Genomic DNA, 16,334 nt, shown 5'->3' with positions numbered 1-16,334 from the left:
ATAGGGAGCGGTATGAAGTCCTCGCTAGAAGAACGCCTGTATCTTTTCATGAGGGCGCCGTAAGCAGAGCGAGCTCCTAGAGAATCGTGTATCGGTGGCGCAGATTACCCATACGGGTTTGAGCGGCTCGACGTGGATGACCTGGATGACAATCCATCATGAGCCCCTCTGGATCACTTCCATCCCTTGTCCATGAAACCCATCTCATATCGCCACTCCCAATCTCAGGCGGCGATTCCATGATCAACTAACTAGCTGTGTGCCACACTCACCCTCCGCATCCTGGCAATCACACCCAAACTCCTTTCTAAACGCCTCCCTATCCATATCCGTAAACTTCATAATAGCCACCTTGGCGACCGCGACCTTGGCGTACCGTCCACTCGCAGCCGTGGCGTGGAAGTACACCTGCCCGTGGATCATGATACCGCAGAGGACCTGCGTCTCGGTAATGACACCAGCGCCGGCCTCGACGGGCGGCACGACCTCGTTGGTCATGAGGCGCCAGCCGTCGCAGCCGAAATCGTTGCTAAGCATGTGCGAGACGTTGGTGACGGGATGGTTGAGGGCGTAGTCGCTGTAGAGGGACATGTCGGTGAAGAAGGGCCGGACGTGGGCTTCGAAAAAGGCGCGGACCTGGCCGAAGTCGTAGTCCGAGTCCACGAAGACGGCGCCGATGTACGCTTCCATCATATCGGAGAGGTATTTGGGCGCGTCTTCTACGTGTTGCCAGTAGCTCACCGGGGCGGCGGTTGTGGCATTCCCTGTAGCTTTGGTCACCGGCGATTCTTTTCCTTGTTCTCCGTCGGCGGGAGCTCCGTTTTGAATCGCTTCCATTAGAGCTTCTTCTCTGGCGCTCTCTTCGGCGATTCTGAGAGCGGCAACGAATTCTTGAGTCTGGCTCAGCAACGATGCCTGCGCCGTCAAAATGTGCTTATGGAGGTCTAGCTTCACGCAGAGGCAGGCCAAGAAGCGATTGCTGACCATGGTACTCTTGTGGCGGGTCAGCCACTCCGGATCCGCGCTGGGAAACTTGTGGTAGAGGAAGTCTACGCAGACCATGTCGAGCAGAGCATCGCCGAGGAACTCGAGACGCTGGTAGTTGGGCAGAGAGCATACATTATGAGGGCACGACGGATGCTTAAAGGCACTTCGCAGCAGCGCAGGTGACTTGAAGTCGTATCCCATCTTGTTCTTGACCTGTCTGGCCACATCCCGGTACATTGCGGAGGCTGGCTCTGTCTGCCAAGAGGGAGGCTTATACCCTGCGTAGTAGTCTGCCCATGAGGTCATGCGATGGTTCTTATCGTTCACCATGGCGCTGACTGCCTGGATGGCCATGTCGAAGTCGTTCGAATCGCTGAACGTGAGATACGCGGCGCCGATCAGGGCTTCGCAGACATCAGCGATGGATTTGTCCGCAAGGGCATGGTTGGCATCAACAGTGCCCTCCTTGCCTCGGATGAGACGGAGACCCTGAGGATACCAGCTGCGGCGGTTGAAGGATTTTGATCGCACGTATTCCTGTAAGTTCCGGTCGATAGCCTTGTTCAAGAGGTTCCGATTGCTGATCAACAGCATACGCTCAACATGATACTGGAACTCATTGTTGTCTGGATTGTTGGTAAAGAGGGCGATAGTGGTGGCCATTTTCAAGCAAGTATCGCCAATGAACTCCAGGCGCTCGTAATTGTTGCCCATCCCCCCTTGGAAGTTGATTTTCTCTGCGTCATGCTCGTCACTGTTGTCAGAGTCTTTGGTGACGGCTTCGAGGGCTAGGTCAGGCCGGATGTCGAGCTTGAGCAACTTGCACAAGTCGAGGGCAATCAAGACCTGGTCCATGCGATGAATGATGGCAGGAAATGTGAATGCCATGGCGACTGTCTCCATAGGTAACTAGGGATAGTTAGGTTATGAGTTCGGTTAGAGGGAGCTGAACTTACTGTCGAGACCCTCAAGGGCTCCAATATCACGTAGCAGACCTTGGACTCTCCATTTGTGGCCTCCACGAAGTCATCCAGCAAGTTGCGTCTCAGTGAGATCACTTCGGCCTCGACCACAGGCTGTGTATCGCGCCATGTTCGCTTAAGACGACTTTTCATCCAGAGACTGACGCTATACTCCTTGATGTTCTTCTCCACTGCTGAGTCGCGCCACGGCCTGTGGCCAGGGTCAGGAACGCCATCGGGCACGGGATCCATTGGCTTCAGGTCTTTGCGAACTCCCCTCAAGCGTAGCTTGCGAGATCCCGCGTAAGGATCGATTACGAGCTTGTCAGTAAAAAACTCATCTGAGGTGCTGTCGTCCCAGTCTAGATAGTCTTTGTCGTTGGTCGCTTGAAGGTGGTTCCAGTCAACTAGTGTAGCTGCGTCGGCATGTTCATAGTCGGCGGAATGACTCTGTGCGGTCGGAGCGAGGAAGTAAGGCATATCGAAGACCGCAGCTTCGTATTCCTTGCTGAAAACTTCCTTGAAAACACGAAGGGTGAACTTCTTCAGAAGCTCTGAATTTGCGGGAGACATATTGATCGGCTTCGGCAGGGACACGATGAAAGTATTAGACTTCTGATCGTTTCCAAAGAACAGTGGTATAGGAGGAAGGTCGGGCAACTTCTCTCTGGTGAGGAGAAGCAGCGGCTTCGACTCTTTGCCAACTGCGTCTGGCGAACCAAGTGCCAGTACTGTGACGTACAGATGATCAAAAACACCAACTCGTGACCATATTTCAGGCTTGGTACGCATCCTGTACTCTGCCCTTTTGTTGGAACTGATTGCTAGACGGGCGTTTCGCATCGCAGGTAGCTTCTTGGTGAAGATTGGTTGTAAGTTGAGATCGATGTACTTCTTCTTGACTAGCTCCTTGCACAGCTCGAATGCCGCAGAACAGCGGGCAGCCTGCTTCCTCTTGTGTGGCATTCCCGTCATGCTAAGAATCGGGGACTTTGCCGGTAACTGAACCTCGGCGATGAAGGATTGTCCCTGGTTGGTCACCACATACTCTGGCATCAAGACTTCATCGCTGGACTGGCGCAGTGATGATGCGAAGTTGGCCAACACCTCTAGGCTAGACATCCACGTCAGCTTGGCGCCGGTCTCCTTGATGGTGTAAGTCTGGTAGTGCAACTCTGCTTGCATCACGCTGGCATTGATGTCCATGCCCATGATCTTCTTGTCCTCCGGTAACGCACTGCAAAATCGGCGGAGAACGCTTTGATCATACGTGGCTTGCGCTACCGCTCGAGTATGTCTTCCATTGCCTATCTCGACGAAGGAAAGGTATTCTGAATCTTGTTGTCTTGCGCGTCCCTTCGACTGAATGTACTGAATGACGGACTTATAAAGGTCAAATCGCATAACCACATTGCAGGCAGGAATATCTATTCCCTCTTCAGCAACTTGGGTAGAAAAGATGCAATTGACTTCACCCCGCCTGAACTTTGTGATGGTCAAAAGCTGTTCCTTGAAAGACATGTTGCCGAGACCTGCAGAGGCCTGACTGCCGACGAGTGCTGCCGGCTTGAGGTGTGGTAAGTCCATGCCGTCCTGCTTGAACAACTCGGCGAGCATCACTGCAGTGAGTCTCATTTCCACAAATACGATGCACCGATGATCAGTTGGCTGAGAAAATCGGACCTTCAGCTCGTCCCAAAGGCGGAGGACCTTGCTGGACACATCATCCAAAGACAGTGCGGGTGGCTTAAAGTTGTGACTTTGGATGATATCTCGAAGCTTTTGGACTGCCGCTGTATGCTTGCCATTACCGTCGAAACCTGAGTAGTTGATATCTGTTCTGTTCGCCAGTCGTGCAATCGTGTTGTCGGTAAGGTAAAGCTTCCAGAAGCGATCTGCTACCCACGGACCGAGTTCCGCCATGGCGGTGGTAGTCCATTGGAGCTCCTTGTCAAAGAGCTGGTTCCTGCGAACAAGTGCCCGTATCTTCTGCACGAGTTCCGATTCAAACGATCTCACTAGAGGCGTATAGTGGATTTCCCTCTCTGTAATCTTCCGCTGGTTGGGATTCAAAGCCAGCGATTCCTCGGAGACGGTTGCAATTTCGCTGTGTAGGAGGCACTCTAGTTGAGCAGTGGCAACCTTCATGTTCGTCTGGGCGTCAACCGGTGACGCAGTCATGCCGAGAATTTTGGGTCTCTTCTCCTTTTCGGGCTCTCTGATGTAGAAATCCTTGATGATGCGCGCGTAGGGATGGTTTTTCTTCGTATGATGTGCTTCGTCGAAGATGAGGAGGTTGATCTGGTGCATGCAAATGTAAGAGTGCATTAAACATTTCTGCAAAATGGCCGCAGTACAAACCACGACCATGTTCTCTTCAAACTGTTTAGCCCAGAACTCGCTTGACCACATCTCGTCAACCATGTCACCGCAGTACCGGGCGACAGAATGCTCCAAGTTGCACTCGAGAACCGCGTGCTGCTGAAAGACCAGCGACACCTTGTCAACCTGCATAAATACGTTAGTCTGAGGACAATTGCTGGCCATCAGTCTACTAGGGCTTACCAGAAAGAAAGCCGTACGTTTAGGCTTTCCGTGTGCGCGGTCCTCGACCTCCTTCTCAAGTATGTGACGAAGCAGAAGAGCGGCAATCAAGGTCTTGCCGGTGCCCGTGTCCAGGACTGCGATGATGTTTTTCTGTTTCGCTCTTTCGAAGAGCTCGATCTGGTACTCGCGAGGAGTCTGAATAATTCTTCGGTTCTCACTTTCCTTCACCAAGTATGCAACAGATCCATGCGTCGGTGCCTTGGTCTTTGAGGCTGCCTCAAGCACCTTGGCTTGGTTCGATTCGATCCAAGACTGGAACTTGGCGTGGTCCTGACGCTTCTTCTCTGAGATCTTTCGCGGCCGCTCAGGGTTGACACTCCAGCGACGATAGTCATCTTCTTCATCCTCATCTGTCTGATCCTGCTCTTTGACGTCGTCTGTGTTGACAACGGAATCATGCCTTGAGGAAGTCGCGGTTGAATAGCTCGGAGAGGGTAGCTTGGTGGAAAACTCTAGTGCCGGGCAGGTTCCTCCTAGTCCGGTCGTCGAAGGCGGCTTATGGCTTCTCTCCACAGGCTTCGAGGGCTTTGAGGGAAGGGGAGTCAAGTAGAGCTCCCCTAGGCCGTCGATGAGAGGCCAATCCCCGATTCTTTGACGTTTGGATGTCTCCATATCTGCGCGAATACTTTGTGAGAAGAGTTATGTGCCTCAGTATCGTTGTTGACGAGGAAACACACTTGCAGATGATGGCGTTGGGTTATCGGGAGGCAGAGAGGTTTCGTGGAGAGTGGATGCAAGATGAATGGGAATAGAGCGCGACACCGGATCAACCCAGAGGGGGATGGCTCCTTCTCAAACAACTCCGTCTCTGTTCAAGGCAGCGGAAGTGCGCGAAAGTCAACGCCAATCATCAACTTTGACGCCAAATCGAAGGAGAAGCAGATCACTGCAGGAGGTAAGGAAAATAGTGTGAGCCAAAGAGTCTTGAGAGCTCATGGAGAAGGGCATGTAAAGAAATAGGCACCTCTCAGTGAGACAAGTTTCACCTCAGCCTATGTGTTGAGAGCTGGTGACGTCTGGCTTATTTGTGGTGTCTGATGAGGTGAAGGCCGGAGGGCCGAAGTGAAGTGGACGTAATGGAGGGAAAAGTGAGGGAAGGTGATGGTAGAAGGATATGATATGGGAAGGGGAGAAAACTCTGGCCGTCTACCTTCCCGTATTTCCACCCAAGGATGGAAGGTGTGAGTGCCAGAGAAGTCGGGAAAGAACCCGCTCCAGATGCATCGGAAGGCGCTGTTCCTAATGGTGATTTGACTCTCAACGAAGCAAAGGTGTTCACAACGAAACTGAACCAGCTTAGAAGGAAGTTTGATGTCTTGGATGTTACGAGCAGTAGCGGTATTAAAAATCGAAACTTTTGAAATCGAAACTAGAAACAAGACTAGAGAGAGAAAAAATGGAAAACATCAAGAGAGTACCGGTCAGTCTAGGATACATATTTACTCCGATTGCTGCCGGCATGGCGCGGCAAGCAGCATGAGGCAAGCAATCGAACTAAATCAGGTGAAGATTTCGCCTATATTTCCCATGAGCCAAGATTCAAACAATGCCCATGGAGCTGGGTGGTTGATTCTTTCAACAAGGCTTGAGCATTTTGAATTATTGCTTCTCCATGGAAAGGCGTCTAGGTGACGACTCAGGCGGGGGTGTGAACAGGAAGGCTGCTTTATCTGGTGAGCTGTCTCTCTTGAAGAGTTGTCGTTTATAAAGCTCACGGAATCTGAGGTTGATGTTTGTAAGTATTAGGTAGGTACGGTAGTACTGTTGTACCTTGCCCTTCGGTCGAGAGCTCTGCCGACATGGACCCCTGTTACTACCCCACCTTCCATCTCTTAGCTCCCCCGCCGCCGCCATGAGCGAGCACTGAGGTGGAGTAAGGCTATTCCGCACCCACGCGAAAGCTATCCCGCACCCATACTAAGCTATATTTAATAGAAACTAGGGTAGTATAGCCTTAATATAAATTTTAATAATAATACTACTATAGAAATCACTATATTAATAATTACGAGTTTATAACTACTTAATATATAATTATTTACTAAATTAATTATTATAATATTAGAATTATTATTATTACTTACCCGGGCTCGGGCTAGGCTAATTCTACTAGCTACCCCCCTATTACTTATTATATTATTAGCTTAATTATTTTAATTACGGCTATAGTAAAAGTATTAACGAGGTTACGAAGTAGTAGTACTATTATTAATTTAATAAAAAGGGTATATTATAAGGGCGGTAAGATTATTAAAAAGAGTATTATAGTAGTAGTTAAGGTTACTAAAGCCTCGCTATTTTAATAATTAACTTACTAAGTTATAAGTTAAATTAGGTATTAATAATAAAAGTAATAATATCTTATAATATACTAATTAATTACTTATTAGTAGCCTTAGTAATAGTCTTTTACTTTTTTTATAGTTATATAAGGGCTAGTATAGGGGTAGGAGTAGTACTTTAATACGGTAATAAGTTATATTTAAAAATAAAGGGCTTTTTTAAAATAGAATTATTACGTAAGCTAAGAGTAATATTTTAACTTTAAAAGGGTATAGTAGGCTTATTATAGAAAGTATTATTATTAATAATAATCGGGGCAGACTATTAATAATTAATATATAACCTAATTATTTCTAAGTTAGCCTTATAAGTAGCTTTATAAAGAGTAATAATCGTAAGCTAGAATAGGGTAAAAAAGGTTAGTTAACGTTTTTTTAGTAAAAAGATTAATACTAACGTACTAGATCCTAATCTAATTATTAATAATAGTTAACGTTATTTTTTATAAGTAACTGAGCTAAGTTACTTAATTTTAAATAGTTAAGGAGGTTATAATAATACGGTAAGCCCTATTAGTTTAAAAAAGTATTAGTATAGGGAAGTAGGCGCTTTATATAAAACTAATTATAAAAAACCTTATTAGTAATACGTAATTAATATTAGATTTAATTAAGTACTTAAAAAGAGATTATTAATAAAAGATTCCTTATTATTAATATATTATTATAGCCTATTTTAATACGATATTTTTATTTATTTACTTCTTTTTTAAATCGTAATTTTTTTACGTAGACTATTTTAATAATAATAAGTTAAAGACTATAGAGGTTAAAAAGCTAATTACGTAAGTATAATTTTAATTCGTAATAAGTAAACTTTATATATAACGTAACTTTAAAACCGTAATTTTATAAATAACTAATATAATAAGTATAAAATTACTTATAAAAGAGTAAGTAAATAGTTTTAAAATATAAAACTATTCGTAGTTATATAAGATTAAAAATTTTATAAAATATAGCTTAGTAATAATTAAAATCCTTTTTAATTTTAGTATAAACGTATATATACTAAGCTTTAAAAATTTTATTAAGTATTTACTTATACGAATTTAATTATAAATTTAGTATAATTAAGGGCCGTAGAAGTAGTAGAATTAATAAATTAATTAAGAGTAAATAATCGTTATTAATAAGCTATGTTAGTTAAAGTAATTTATAAGTTAAAAGTTAACTTAGTAAGCTAGTTATAAAATCCTTATTTTTTATAATCTCTGCTTAGTTAATTACTTCTTAAAAATTTATTAATTCTACGTTAATAAAATTAAGCTAACTAGAGCTTTTTAATTACTCTAATACTTTATAAAAAGGATTATTTTTAGTATTAAGTAATAAATTTTTTAGTACTAATATACGAGGCTAAAAAGTAGCCTCGTAAGAATTCTAAATAGCTATAGATTCCTCTTTATATATACTATCCTACTTTTACTTAATATTTAATACTATATTTTTAAAAATATATTAGAAGTAGATTTGCTATAGTATATTTAAAAATACTACCCTTACTACCTTTTTTAGTATATTATCGAAGTCCGTAATAATTATTTTTAGTTACGGAATTTCTCTTTTTTTATATACTAATTTAACTAGCTTAGTACCTATTTAAAAGTTTTCGTATTTTTACTTAATATAAAGTAAAAGGTTACGTTAAATATAATATAAATAAAAGTTATATTATTAATTTAAAAAAGTAGTATATTAAAATAATTAACCTATTTTCTTAATAAGTTTTAATAATTTCTAACTATATAATTACTTACTTTATAAGTATTATTTATTATAAGTAATTTAGGGTTCTTTTTTTATATTTTAAAGTACTATATATATATTTAAAATATACTATTAATTTTACCTATTATAGGGCTACGGTAAATTATTAAAAATACTATATTATTATTTTTATTAAGCGCTTATAAAAAGATTTATATTAAAAAGAGCGGGCCGTACTTTTTTTACTATAGCTTTTACTAAGTATTCTTAACGTTATACTATTTAACGAGTATATTTATAAAATTACGGATTTTAATAATAATATAAATAAAAGTAAGTCTTTTAGTTATTAATAATAACTCTATTTTTATATTAACCGTCTCTTTACTAAGCTCTTACTAACTTAATTTATAAAAAACCTAGTTTAATAAGTATAATTTTATTATTAGCGATTTATAATTATACTTACTATATATTATACTTACCCTATACTTATTTTATAAGTTAGGGTATTAATATATACGAGCCCTCTATAAATAGCCCGTTTTTAACGTTATTATTTATTACTACTTAGCTACTAATAGCTATAGCTAATTATTACGCTTATATATAAAATCTAAATAAAATAAAGAGCCGTCTTACTACTTCTTTAATTTTAATTTATTTACCCTATAACCGAGGTCTTATTAATATAATTAAACTTTTATAAAGAAGTCGTTACTCGAATTATTTATTAAATTTATTAAAAAAAGCTTAAGGGAAATATAAAAAAATAGGAATTAAGTAGTTAAATCTATATAAAAATATTTAAATATAGTTAATAAAAAAGTACTATAATAATTATATAATCGCGTTATTTAGGCTAATATATAAGTAACTTAGCTACTAGAATCAGTTAGAGCTACTTAGTATAATAGCTACCTAATTCTACCCACTATTTCCCCGAACGGGCCTAGTATAGGTGCGGGATAGCTTTCGCGTGGGTGCGGAATAGCCTTACTCCTGAGGTGGGATGTGGTGGGTGGTCCCCTAGATAAGATAAGGACCCTTGCCGAGAATGCAAGTCGCCACTCAACCTAACCTAAGGATTTGGAACGACGGAACCTAAAGTTTGGTGCCAATTCTCGATAGCCTCTTTTAAGCGCAAAGAGGCGAACCGTTGCAGTAAATTTCAAGCTAGCTATGAATCCCCTCACACGCCACAGCTTATGATACTTTGATCGTCGCTGCAGCTAAATTTTATCACCCTTTGTGCTGGGCCACAAGTCTCTCCTCGACCTTTTCTTCTCGTATTCCCTGCGACTCGTCGCAATTTCCAATTCACATTCTCCCCCAACCCTCCACCCCTCCATCCATCCCCGCTACTTACCTTACCAAGCAACAAACGACGCTCTGGACGGACACCTCCCGACAGCCAACAACCACAGTCCGAACAGCGATCATGGCAGACGAGGATCAACCACAGACACTCAAATCCGTCTTCACGTCGGCCGAGAGAAAGCGCCTCACCCTCGAAAACTCCTACGAGGCCTCCTCCCCGACCTACCTCGATGACCTCCAAACCGCCATCGCAGAGTACGAGACATGCCTCGACCTAGTCTCTCGCGCCGCCCTCTTCTCCTCCAACGAGTCCCTTGAGGACCTCTCCACCTCCTCGCTCCCCTACCTCCTCATCACATACCACCTCGCCGAGCTGCACCAGAAGCTCCCCTCCCGCCGGCCCATCGAGCGCCGCGTCGCCCTCGAGCGCGCCCGCGAGTCCTACGAGACCTTTCTCGGCGCCCTCGACTCCTACGACCTCCTGACCGACACGAACAAGATGCTCTATGAGCGCTACACCGACGAGCCCCTCGCCTTCTCCACCCTCGGCACCAACGACCCCGCCAAGCGCCGCGACGCCAAAATCGCAAACTTCAAGTCGGAAAAGGCCCTCAAGGACCGCCTCGAGGCCCTGCGCCGGAACCCGCGCTACCAGAACGAGGACGGCGATGACGAGGTCGCCCGCGACCTGCACCTCGCGCACGTCGCATACTCGGCGCACATGGCGTTCCAGGGGCTCGAGGGTATCAACCGCGAGCTCGAGGTCCTGGCCCAGGCCACGGTGCCGCTGATGCCCTCGCCGACGTCCGTCGAGGAGGACGAGCGCCGCCGCACCGAAGACCGCGGCGCTGCGGGATACACCGAGCGTCTCGAGCCCCCGCGCCGGCTGCAGAGCATGTTTGGGCAAGGAGGCCCCATACTGTCCACGGAGGGCAAGCCGCTGCAGCCATTCACGCTCGTCGGGAACAGACAGCAGATGACCAAAGATGTCTTCCGCCCCGGCCACAATCTGCCTACGATGAGCATCGACGAGTACCTTGACGAAGAGGCTCGTCGGGGCGGCATCATCGAGGGCGGCGGCGACGCGAGCTGGCACCGCCCGGAGCCTAACGAAGATGACTTTGACAAGGCGGACGAGGAGACGATGAAGGCGAGAGCGTGGGACGAGTTTGTCGAGGCGAATCCAAAGGGTTCAGGAAACACGCTAAACAGAGGCTGAGGCTCAAGAAGTGGGATCAGGAATGGGGATTCGGGCAATCGGGTGGGAGTATGTAATTTGGAAGAGTTTGATGCATAGACCAAAAAGAACGAGGAGGATACCACCACGCACGACACGACGACGGCCTTGGGAGTTCACATTATGGTGAGAACGGCAAAAAGGCTTCATTGAATTCTTGTATTCAATACAGCATTATCAACATCTAACGCATTTGCCCAGACATCCGGTCTCATCTGTGCTGCCCTATAAGTGAGAGCCAGTGTCATCAACCGTAGACCCCTTTTTGTTCCCTGTGTAATCACCAGTATGAATCTGCCACCTGGCAATCTTAATGCAAATTGTTAGTACTCCGCCAAAACGCCTCAAACAAATTCCAAGTCCAAATCGTTATTCATGAGTATTTGGTTGAACCCCGCATTTCTGATGCAATGATCTAGACCATAACTAAATCATCGTCGTCGTCAAGAAGGGAAGAAGAAGCGGTGCTCTTGGAAGACGACGCAGCAGAGGCCGGCTGATTCTCGCGAGAGGAGAATGCCGCGCGAGCACCGGAACCCTCAATGACGTACTCGGGAGTCTGTTCGCGAGAGCGGCTGTCCTCTGGACCAACCTCCGTCATCACCTCATCGTCCTCGTCAGCGTCAGTATCGAAGTTGATGCTGGTGCCCGTGTCCGACTGGTCGTGACTCTCATCGAGTACCATTGTGCTCATGGCTTCAGCCACAGACTGTCCATCTGCGGGGATGGCGAACTTGGCGTTGCCGTACTCCGAGCCCCCGTCCGTGAAGGACTCTGTGCGGATCGAGACGTCGTCGGCGATGACCCTGTTCGGGTTGAAGACGGTCGAGATGCCGTCTTGCACGTCTACGCTGCCAGGTCCGACGGTGCTACCGCTCCCCTCCAGACGAAGCTGTCTCAAGACGCTGCTCACCGAGCCCGAGGTGCTCGAGGCATCCGAGGGGATCGTGATACCAGTGTGATAGGCTGGTCCCGGACCGGCCGGACCATAATCGGCAGGAGGCAGGGAGTGTTCAAACACGCCTCCGGTACCGTCGTCGTTACCGCCGGCCCAGAGAGGCAAGAACTTCAACTCGTTGTGGTGCAGCTTCAGCAGCAAGTGCGGCGTCAAGTTCATCCTAATCTCGAAGTCGGCACGGACGCATTCCTGGTAGAACGGTTTGAGGAAGTCCTGGAGGGGTTTCTGGAATTCGCGGGTGTCGAACGCGTATCTGTAGGCCCCCATCATATCCAATTCGCGGGTGTCGAACGGGTTCTTCATGGAGAGGGGGCGAGGGAGGTTCAGAACGGCCATCCAGGCGCCGTCCCAGGCGAACTCGGGGTGCGCGACGAGGACCTCCTTTAAGTGGTCCCACAAGGTCGTGACCAACTTGTACACATTCATTTGGCCCGAGGCGCTTGAAGTGTATATTTCGCACAGAGACACCCATTTGTTTCCAACCGTCTCGTACATGAAAGTGCACAGAGCCTTCTGCACGTTGTTGAACTGGTTGTAGATGATTTCGAAGCGGTTAAAGTTCTGAATGTCGACGTAGCTGGCTCGGTGGTCGTCAATCTTTTGGAGATCATCGGCGTCGAGAGGCTTTCTAAGCAACTTGTAGACCACGTGGTTTTCCCATAGAGTCTTCAGCGTAAACGATACCGTCATCGCGGAGACCTTGGCTTTGACCATGACGGGGTCATCTGGGCAGCTCGAGAGCATGCTGATGAGGTTCTGCAACCGCGTCCACTCCGGAATTTGCAGATCGTCGAAGATGGTCTCGCTGACCAGCTGGTTGACGGGCCACGAGACGCGCTCGACCATGGCTCTGGCCGCGTGCTGGATGAGGTTGTTCAAGTCGTCGCCGGGATCGTGACGCTTGCGTCCAAAAACGGTGTAGGTTGCGGCTTTGGGCGTTCCCTTCACATCGGCGGCTTCTTCCAGAGCAAGCTCATTCACCAGGATTCGGAACGCTGAGCGGGTGACAGCCTCCAGCTTCAGGGCGACACCGAGTTGAAGACTCTCTTCGGGCAACACTTCGATGAAGGAGGTATTGTTAGGAGACGTGATCCACTGAAGAACTAGATCGCGCTATTGATCATGTTAGAATCAAACAAAGTCGATTAGGGTGGCGAAGAAACTCACCACAACAGTGGTGCAGTCCAAAATCTTGGCAACTGCCACCAGGGTCCAAACTCGAGCGGCCGAATCGATGAAAACTCGCTTGTTTGCAATGATGCACATGAGACGCAGAATGTTGACGCGATGGCGGATCGGGCAGTAGTCCGGGATGCGTCTATAGGGGGGAACTGCGGGAGCAGAAAAGTCTCCTCTAGACTTCTTCTCCAGAACCCTGGCAGCCAATCCCTTGTCCTCACTGTACAGCCTCTCCTTATTCTTGCCGTTCTCCGGAATGACATCGCGCAGACTCTCTCTGATAGCCGAACTGATGGCGTACTCCATCTCCGGGTCCCGTTCCTTGTTCTCATCTCGGGACGCTTCGCTCGCTGAGATCTTGTCGATGATCGTGTTGAAGCTATCGACCTTTGCTTCTTTCCAACAAGAGCAGATATCGTCATGGCCACGCACGACGTAGTCGTCAACATCGTGCTTGTCGAAAGCTGTCCACCAATTCATGATGCCCGGTGTCAGCGAGGCTTCAGTCATCTGAAAGACGAGATCATCGCCCTCGGAAGGAGGGGTAAGGTCCAAGACGTATTTGATGCCCGGAGGAAGATTCTTGGCAATCTTGCGCCGACGCTGGACACGGAATTGGTAGGTAGGATTCAGCATCTCCGCGAACTTGGAGGATCCAGTGGCCAGGAGCTTCTCAGAGGGCATCCGAAATCGGACCGAGTTCCATGCGTAGATGAAGCAATCAACGCTGTCTGCTGGGTTCGCAGGAGCAGGGAAGTCCACGAAGATCAAGGTATCGCCTTCGTTGAGTTCATTCTGAATGTCGTGGAGAAGGAACTGGGAGTATCGGCGAGCCTGACTGTGCGGCATGTTGTTCTCAGTGGCGCGTGGCCCCTGTTGCGATCGTACAAAGGTACTGAAGGTATTGAATGTCTGCGACGGGACATTGATACTTGCAAAGGGATCTGGGATATCAGTTGTCTCTTCGGGAGATGTTCCTTCACGGAATGTTGCTATAGGAAATAGCTCTGTAGCCAAGCGCTCAAGCAAAGGCTCCTCAGAAGCTTGCTCTCGGAGCGGAGGCCCAACGTACGTGACGCCGCGACCGGACTCATCTTGAGCACCGCCCCGGCTCTCTTCTTGGTCTTCGTCCTGAGGGGCCTCCCACCAGTCCATGACTACAGGAGACCAGTCGTTGTCTGCAGCCGCTGGCGGCGCCTTGTTCTCGTCCGAGGCCATCGCTGCGACGAGATCAGGATATAGGCAACGGGAACTGAGTTAATGTTGAGATGAGGAGGATCTGGTCCTCTGAGCTCTCACACCGATGATGACTGACACAAAGTAGCCCGGAGATTGACCACGTCGAAGTTAGAGTAGCAATCAAGGGTATGAGTAGCTTCTCTGGCAATCAAAACTAGCTTGGCGAAAAAGCCTGGTTGAAAGAGTTGAAGAATCGCAAGGCAACAAGTCCGCCAGTTCGCAGTCTCGATACCCAAAAATGAAGATTGCTGGGGGTGCGTAGCCTTGTCCAGGCAGCAAGGTCTCAGGGAGTCAGATGCCACCCAGCGCGGTTCTAAACACCGTCGGCAGCCTCAGCCACGCGGCTATTCTGGCAAGAGCGTCGAAGAGGAGATGATTGGAGAGAAGCCGCTCGCGAGAATCGCCTGATGGATTGCGATGCTGTATGATGGTGGATTTTGCAACGAGAATGCGATGTAATCAGAAGGAAAAGAATGAAGCTGTGACAGTCAAGGTTGACAGAAAGATGAGAAGCATGGATGGAGGGGTAAGAAAAGGTACCTTCACTGTGCCCCGGTGACATGAGACCGTGTCTAGGAGTTATGCAGGCAACCAACGTGGCTTTCTACCAAACTAGGTACAAGTGTTCGGTTATCGGGTACGGTGAGCAGACTGCGGGAATGAGAAAGATGACTGGATTTCCAGGTATTAGGTAGGCAACTCGTGACTTGAGTGACTCTACTGCGAGTGCAGAAATGACTGGTATGTCGAGGTGCTTTGATCTGGCTCGGCTTACACCTTGTGAGGGGCAGGGATACAGCTGTGGCATTACTTCCAGTACTTAAGGTACATAAAGATGGACAAAGCTCCCAGAATTCCGGAGTGGCCACATACAATAAAACCGAGAGGAACCATTGGCAGCCAGTGAGTCTTTCAGAGCTTTCAAAGGTGAGTGCAAAAAGAGGCCAATCTAGGCGACAGAAGACGGCTAACAGCGGACCCCGAACACACTTCTGTTCCCCTTCCTCTTCAAAGTAAATGAAGGCGATGCGGGACAGAGTTGGTGGGCGCCTATCAGCCCAAACCAGGCAGTAGTAATTGAAGAAAGCCACGGAAGGGTCACCCTATTGTACTGGCAGGCCTACCATCAACAGATGGGGGGGGGAATGGACAAAGTATCTTGTCCTCGTGGCTTTGTAGTAAGGCGATTTCTTTAAAAAACCACCGCACATAACCAAGGTTTCCCAAGACTCATCGATACTTTAGCCTCCGTGCCGCTGTTGCCTGCTCGGGTGGCCAAAAGTGGGGGAAGCGGGTGACGTACCTTGTGCTTACCTGAGGTGTCTCCAAATACCGCGCCCGGGGATCAGCTTCCAGCTCCGTTCCGGCCGGCCGGCGCTGTGTGGACCAAGAGCTGGAGGTCCGGTCTGCTTGGCCCCACTTCCATACCGACGGGCTTGACAAAGCGACTCTTAGAAGAAGAAGAACATAATCCAATCCCTTCTGTTGGGAAGATCTTACCCTGCCTGATTGAAAGATACATCGGAGAAATACCACCTCCACTGTACACTCATACTGAGCGGGGGCTCAATTTTGACTGGCAAACAAAAGCATGGGAGCATAAGCACCTTACCTGATCGCATGTCAGAACAGAGGACAAGGGCAAAATTTTATGTTCTGAGCGTATCGACGTGATGTAATGACGGCTGTTCCTCTACGGTTTCCCATAATCAATGCATCGATATTTATCATTGGGAGCTTGTAATGGTGCTGGAACCTTTCTAGTACCAATGGCTGATCGCATGTACTTCATT

The 16,334-nt window shown here is 47.2% G+C and overlaps 3 protein-coding genes across 3 annotated transcripts; 1 reads left to right on the top strand and 2 right to left on the bottom strand.

The window, feature by feature from the left end:
* Positions 1 to 243: 243 nt before the first annotated feature.
* CTAM01_02886 (RNase3 domain-containing protein) lies at positions 244 to 5,168 on the bottom strand (the record flags this gene model as incomplete). Its single annotated transcript, XM_060518924.1, has 4 exons — positions 244 to 1,896; positions 1,944 to 4,250; positions 4,311 to 4,457; positions 4,515 to 5,168. 4 exons carry the CDS (start codon positions 5,166 to 5,168, stop codon positions 244 to 246), a joined length of 4,761 nt encoding a protein of 1,586 aa, XP_060386727.1.
* A 4,881-nt stretch (positions 5,169 to 10,049) lies between these two features.
* CTAM01_02885 (TAP42-like family protein) lies at positions 10,050 to 11,147 on the top strand (the record flags this gene model as incomplete). Its single annotated transcript, XM_060518923.1, has 1 exon — positions 10,050 to 11,147. The coding sequence occupies one exon, from the start codon at positions 10,050 to 10,052 to the stop codon at positions 11,145 to 11,147; it is 1,098 nt and encodes a 365-aa protein (XP_060386726.1).
* A 433-nt stretch (positions 11,148 to 11,580) lies between these two features.
* Positions 11,581 to 14,520, bottom strand: CTAM01_02884 (uncharacterized protein; the record flags this gene model as incomplete). The annotated part of the gene is made up of 2 exons (XM_060518922.1): positions 11,581 to 13,236; positions 13,291 to 14,520. The coding sequence occupies 2 exons, from the start codon at positions 14,518 to 14,520 to the stop codon at positions 11,581 to 11,583; spliced, it is 2,886 nt and encodes a 961-aa protein (XP_060386725.1).
* Positions 14,521 to 16,334: the final 1,814 nt, after the last annotated feature.

The sequence above is a fragment of the Colletotrichum tamarilloi genome (assembly GCF_030869305.1).
Source record: "Colletotrichum tamarilloi strain Tom-12 chromosome Unknown Scaffold_6.1, whole genome shotgun sequence".
Classification (NCBI taxonomy): domain Eukaryota; kingdom Fungi; phylum Ascomycota; class Sordariomycetes; order Glomerellales; family Glomerellaceae; genus Colletotrichum; species Colletotrichum tamarilloi.
The sequence above is the reverse complement of the archived record's forward strand: the minus strand, read 5'-3'. Positions and strand labels throughout refer to the sequence as shown.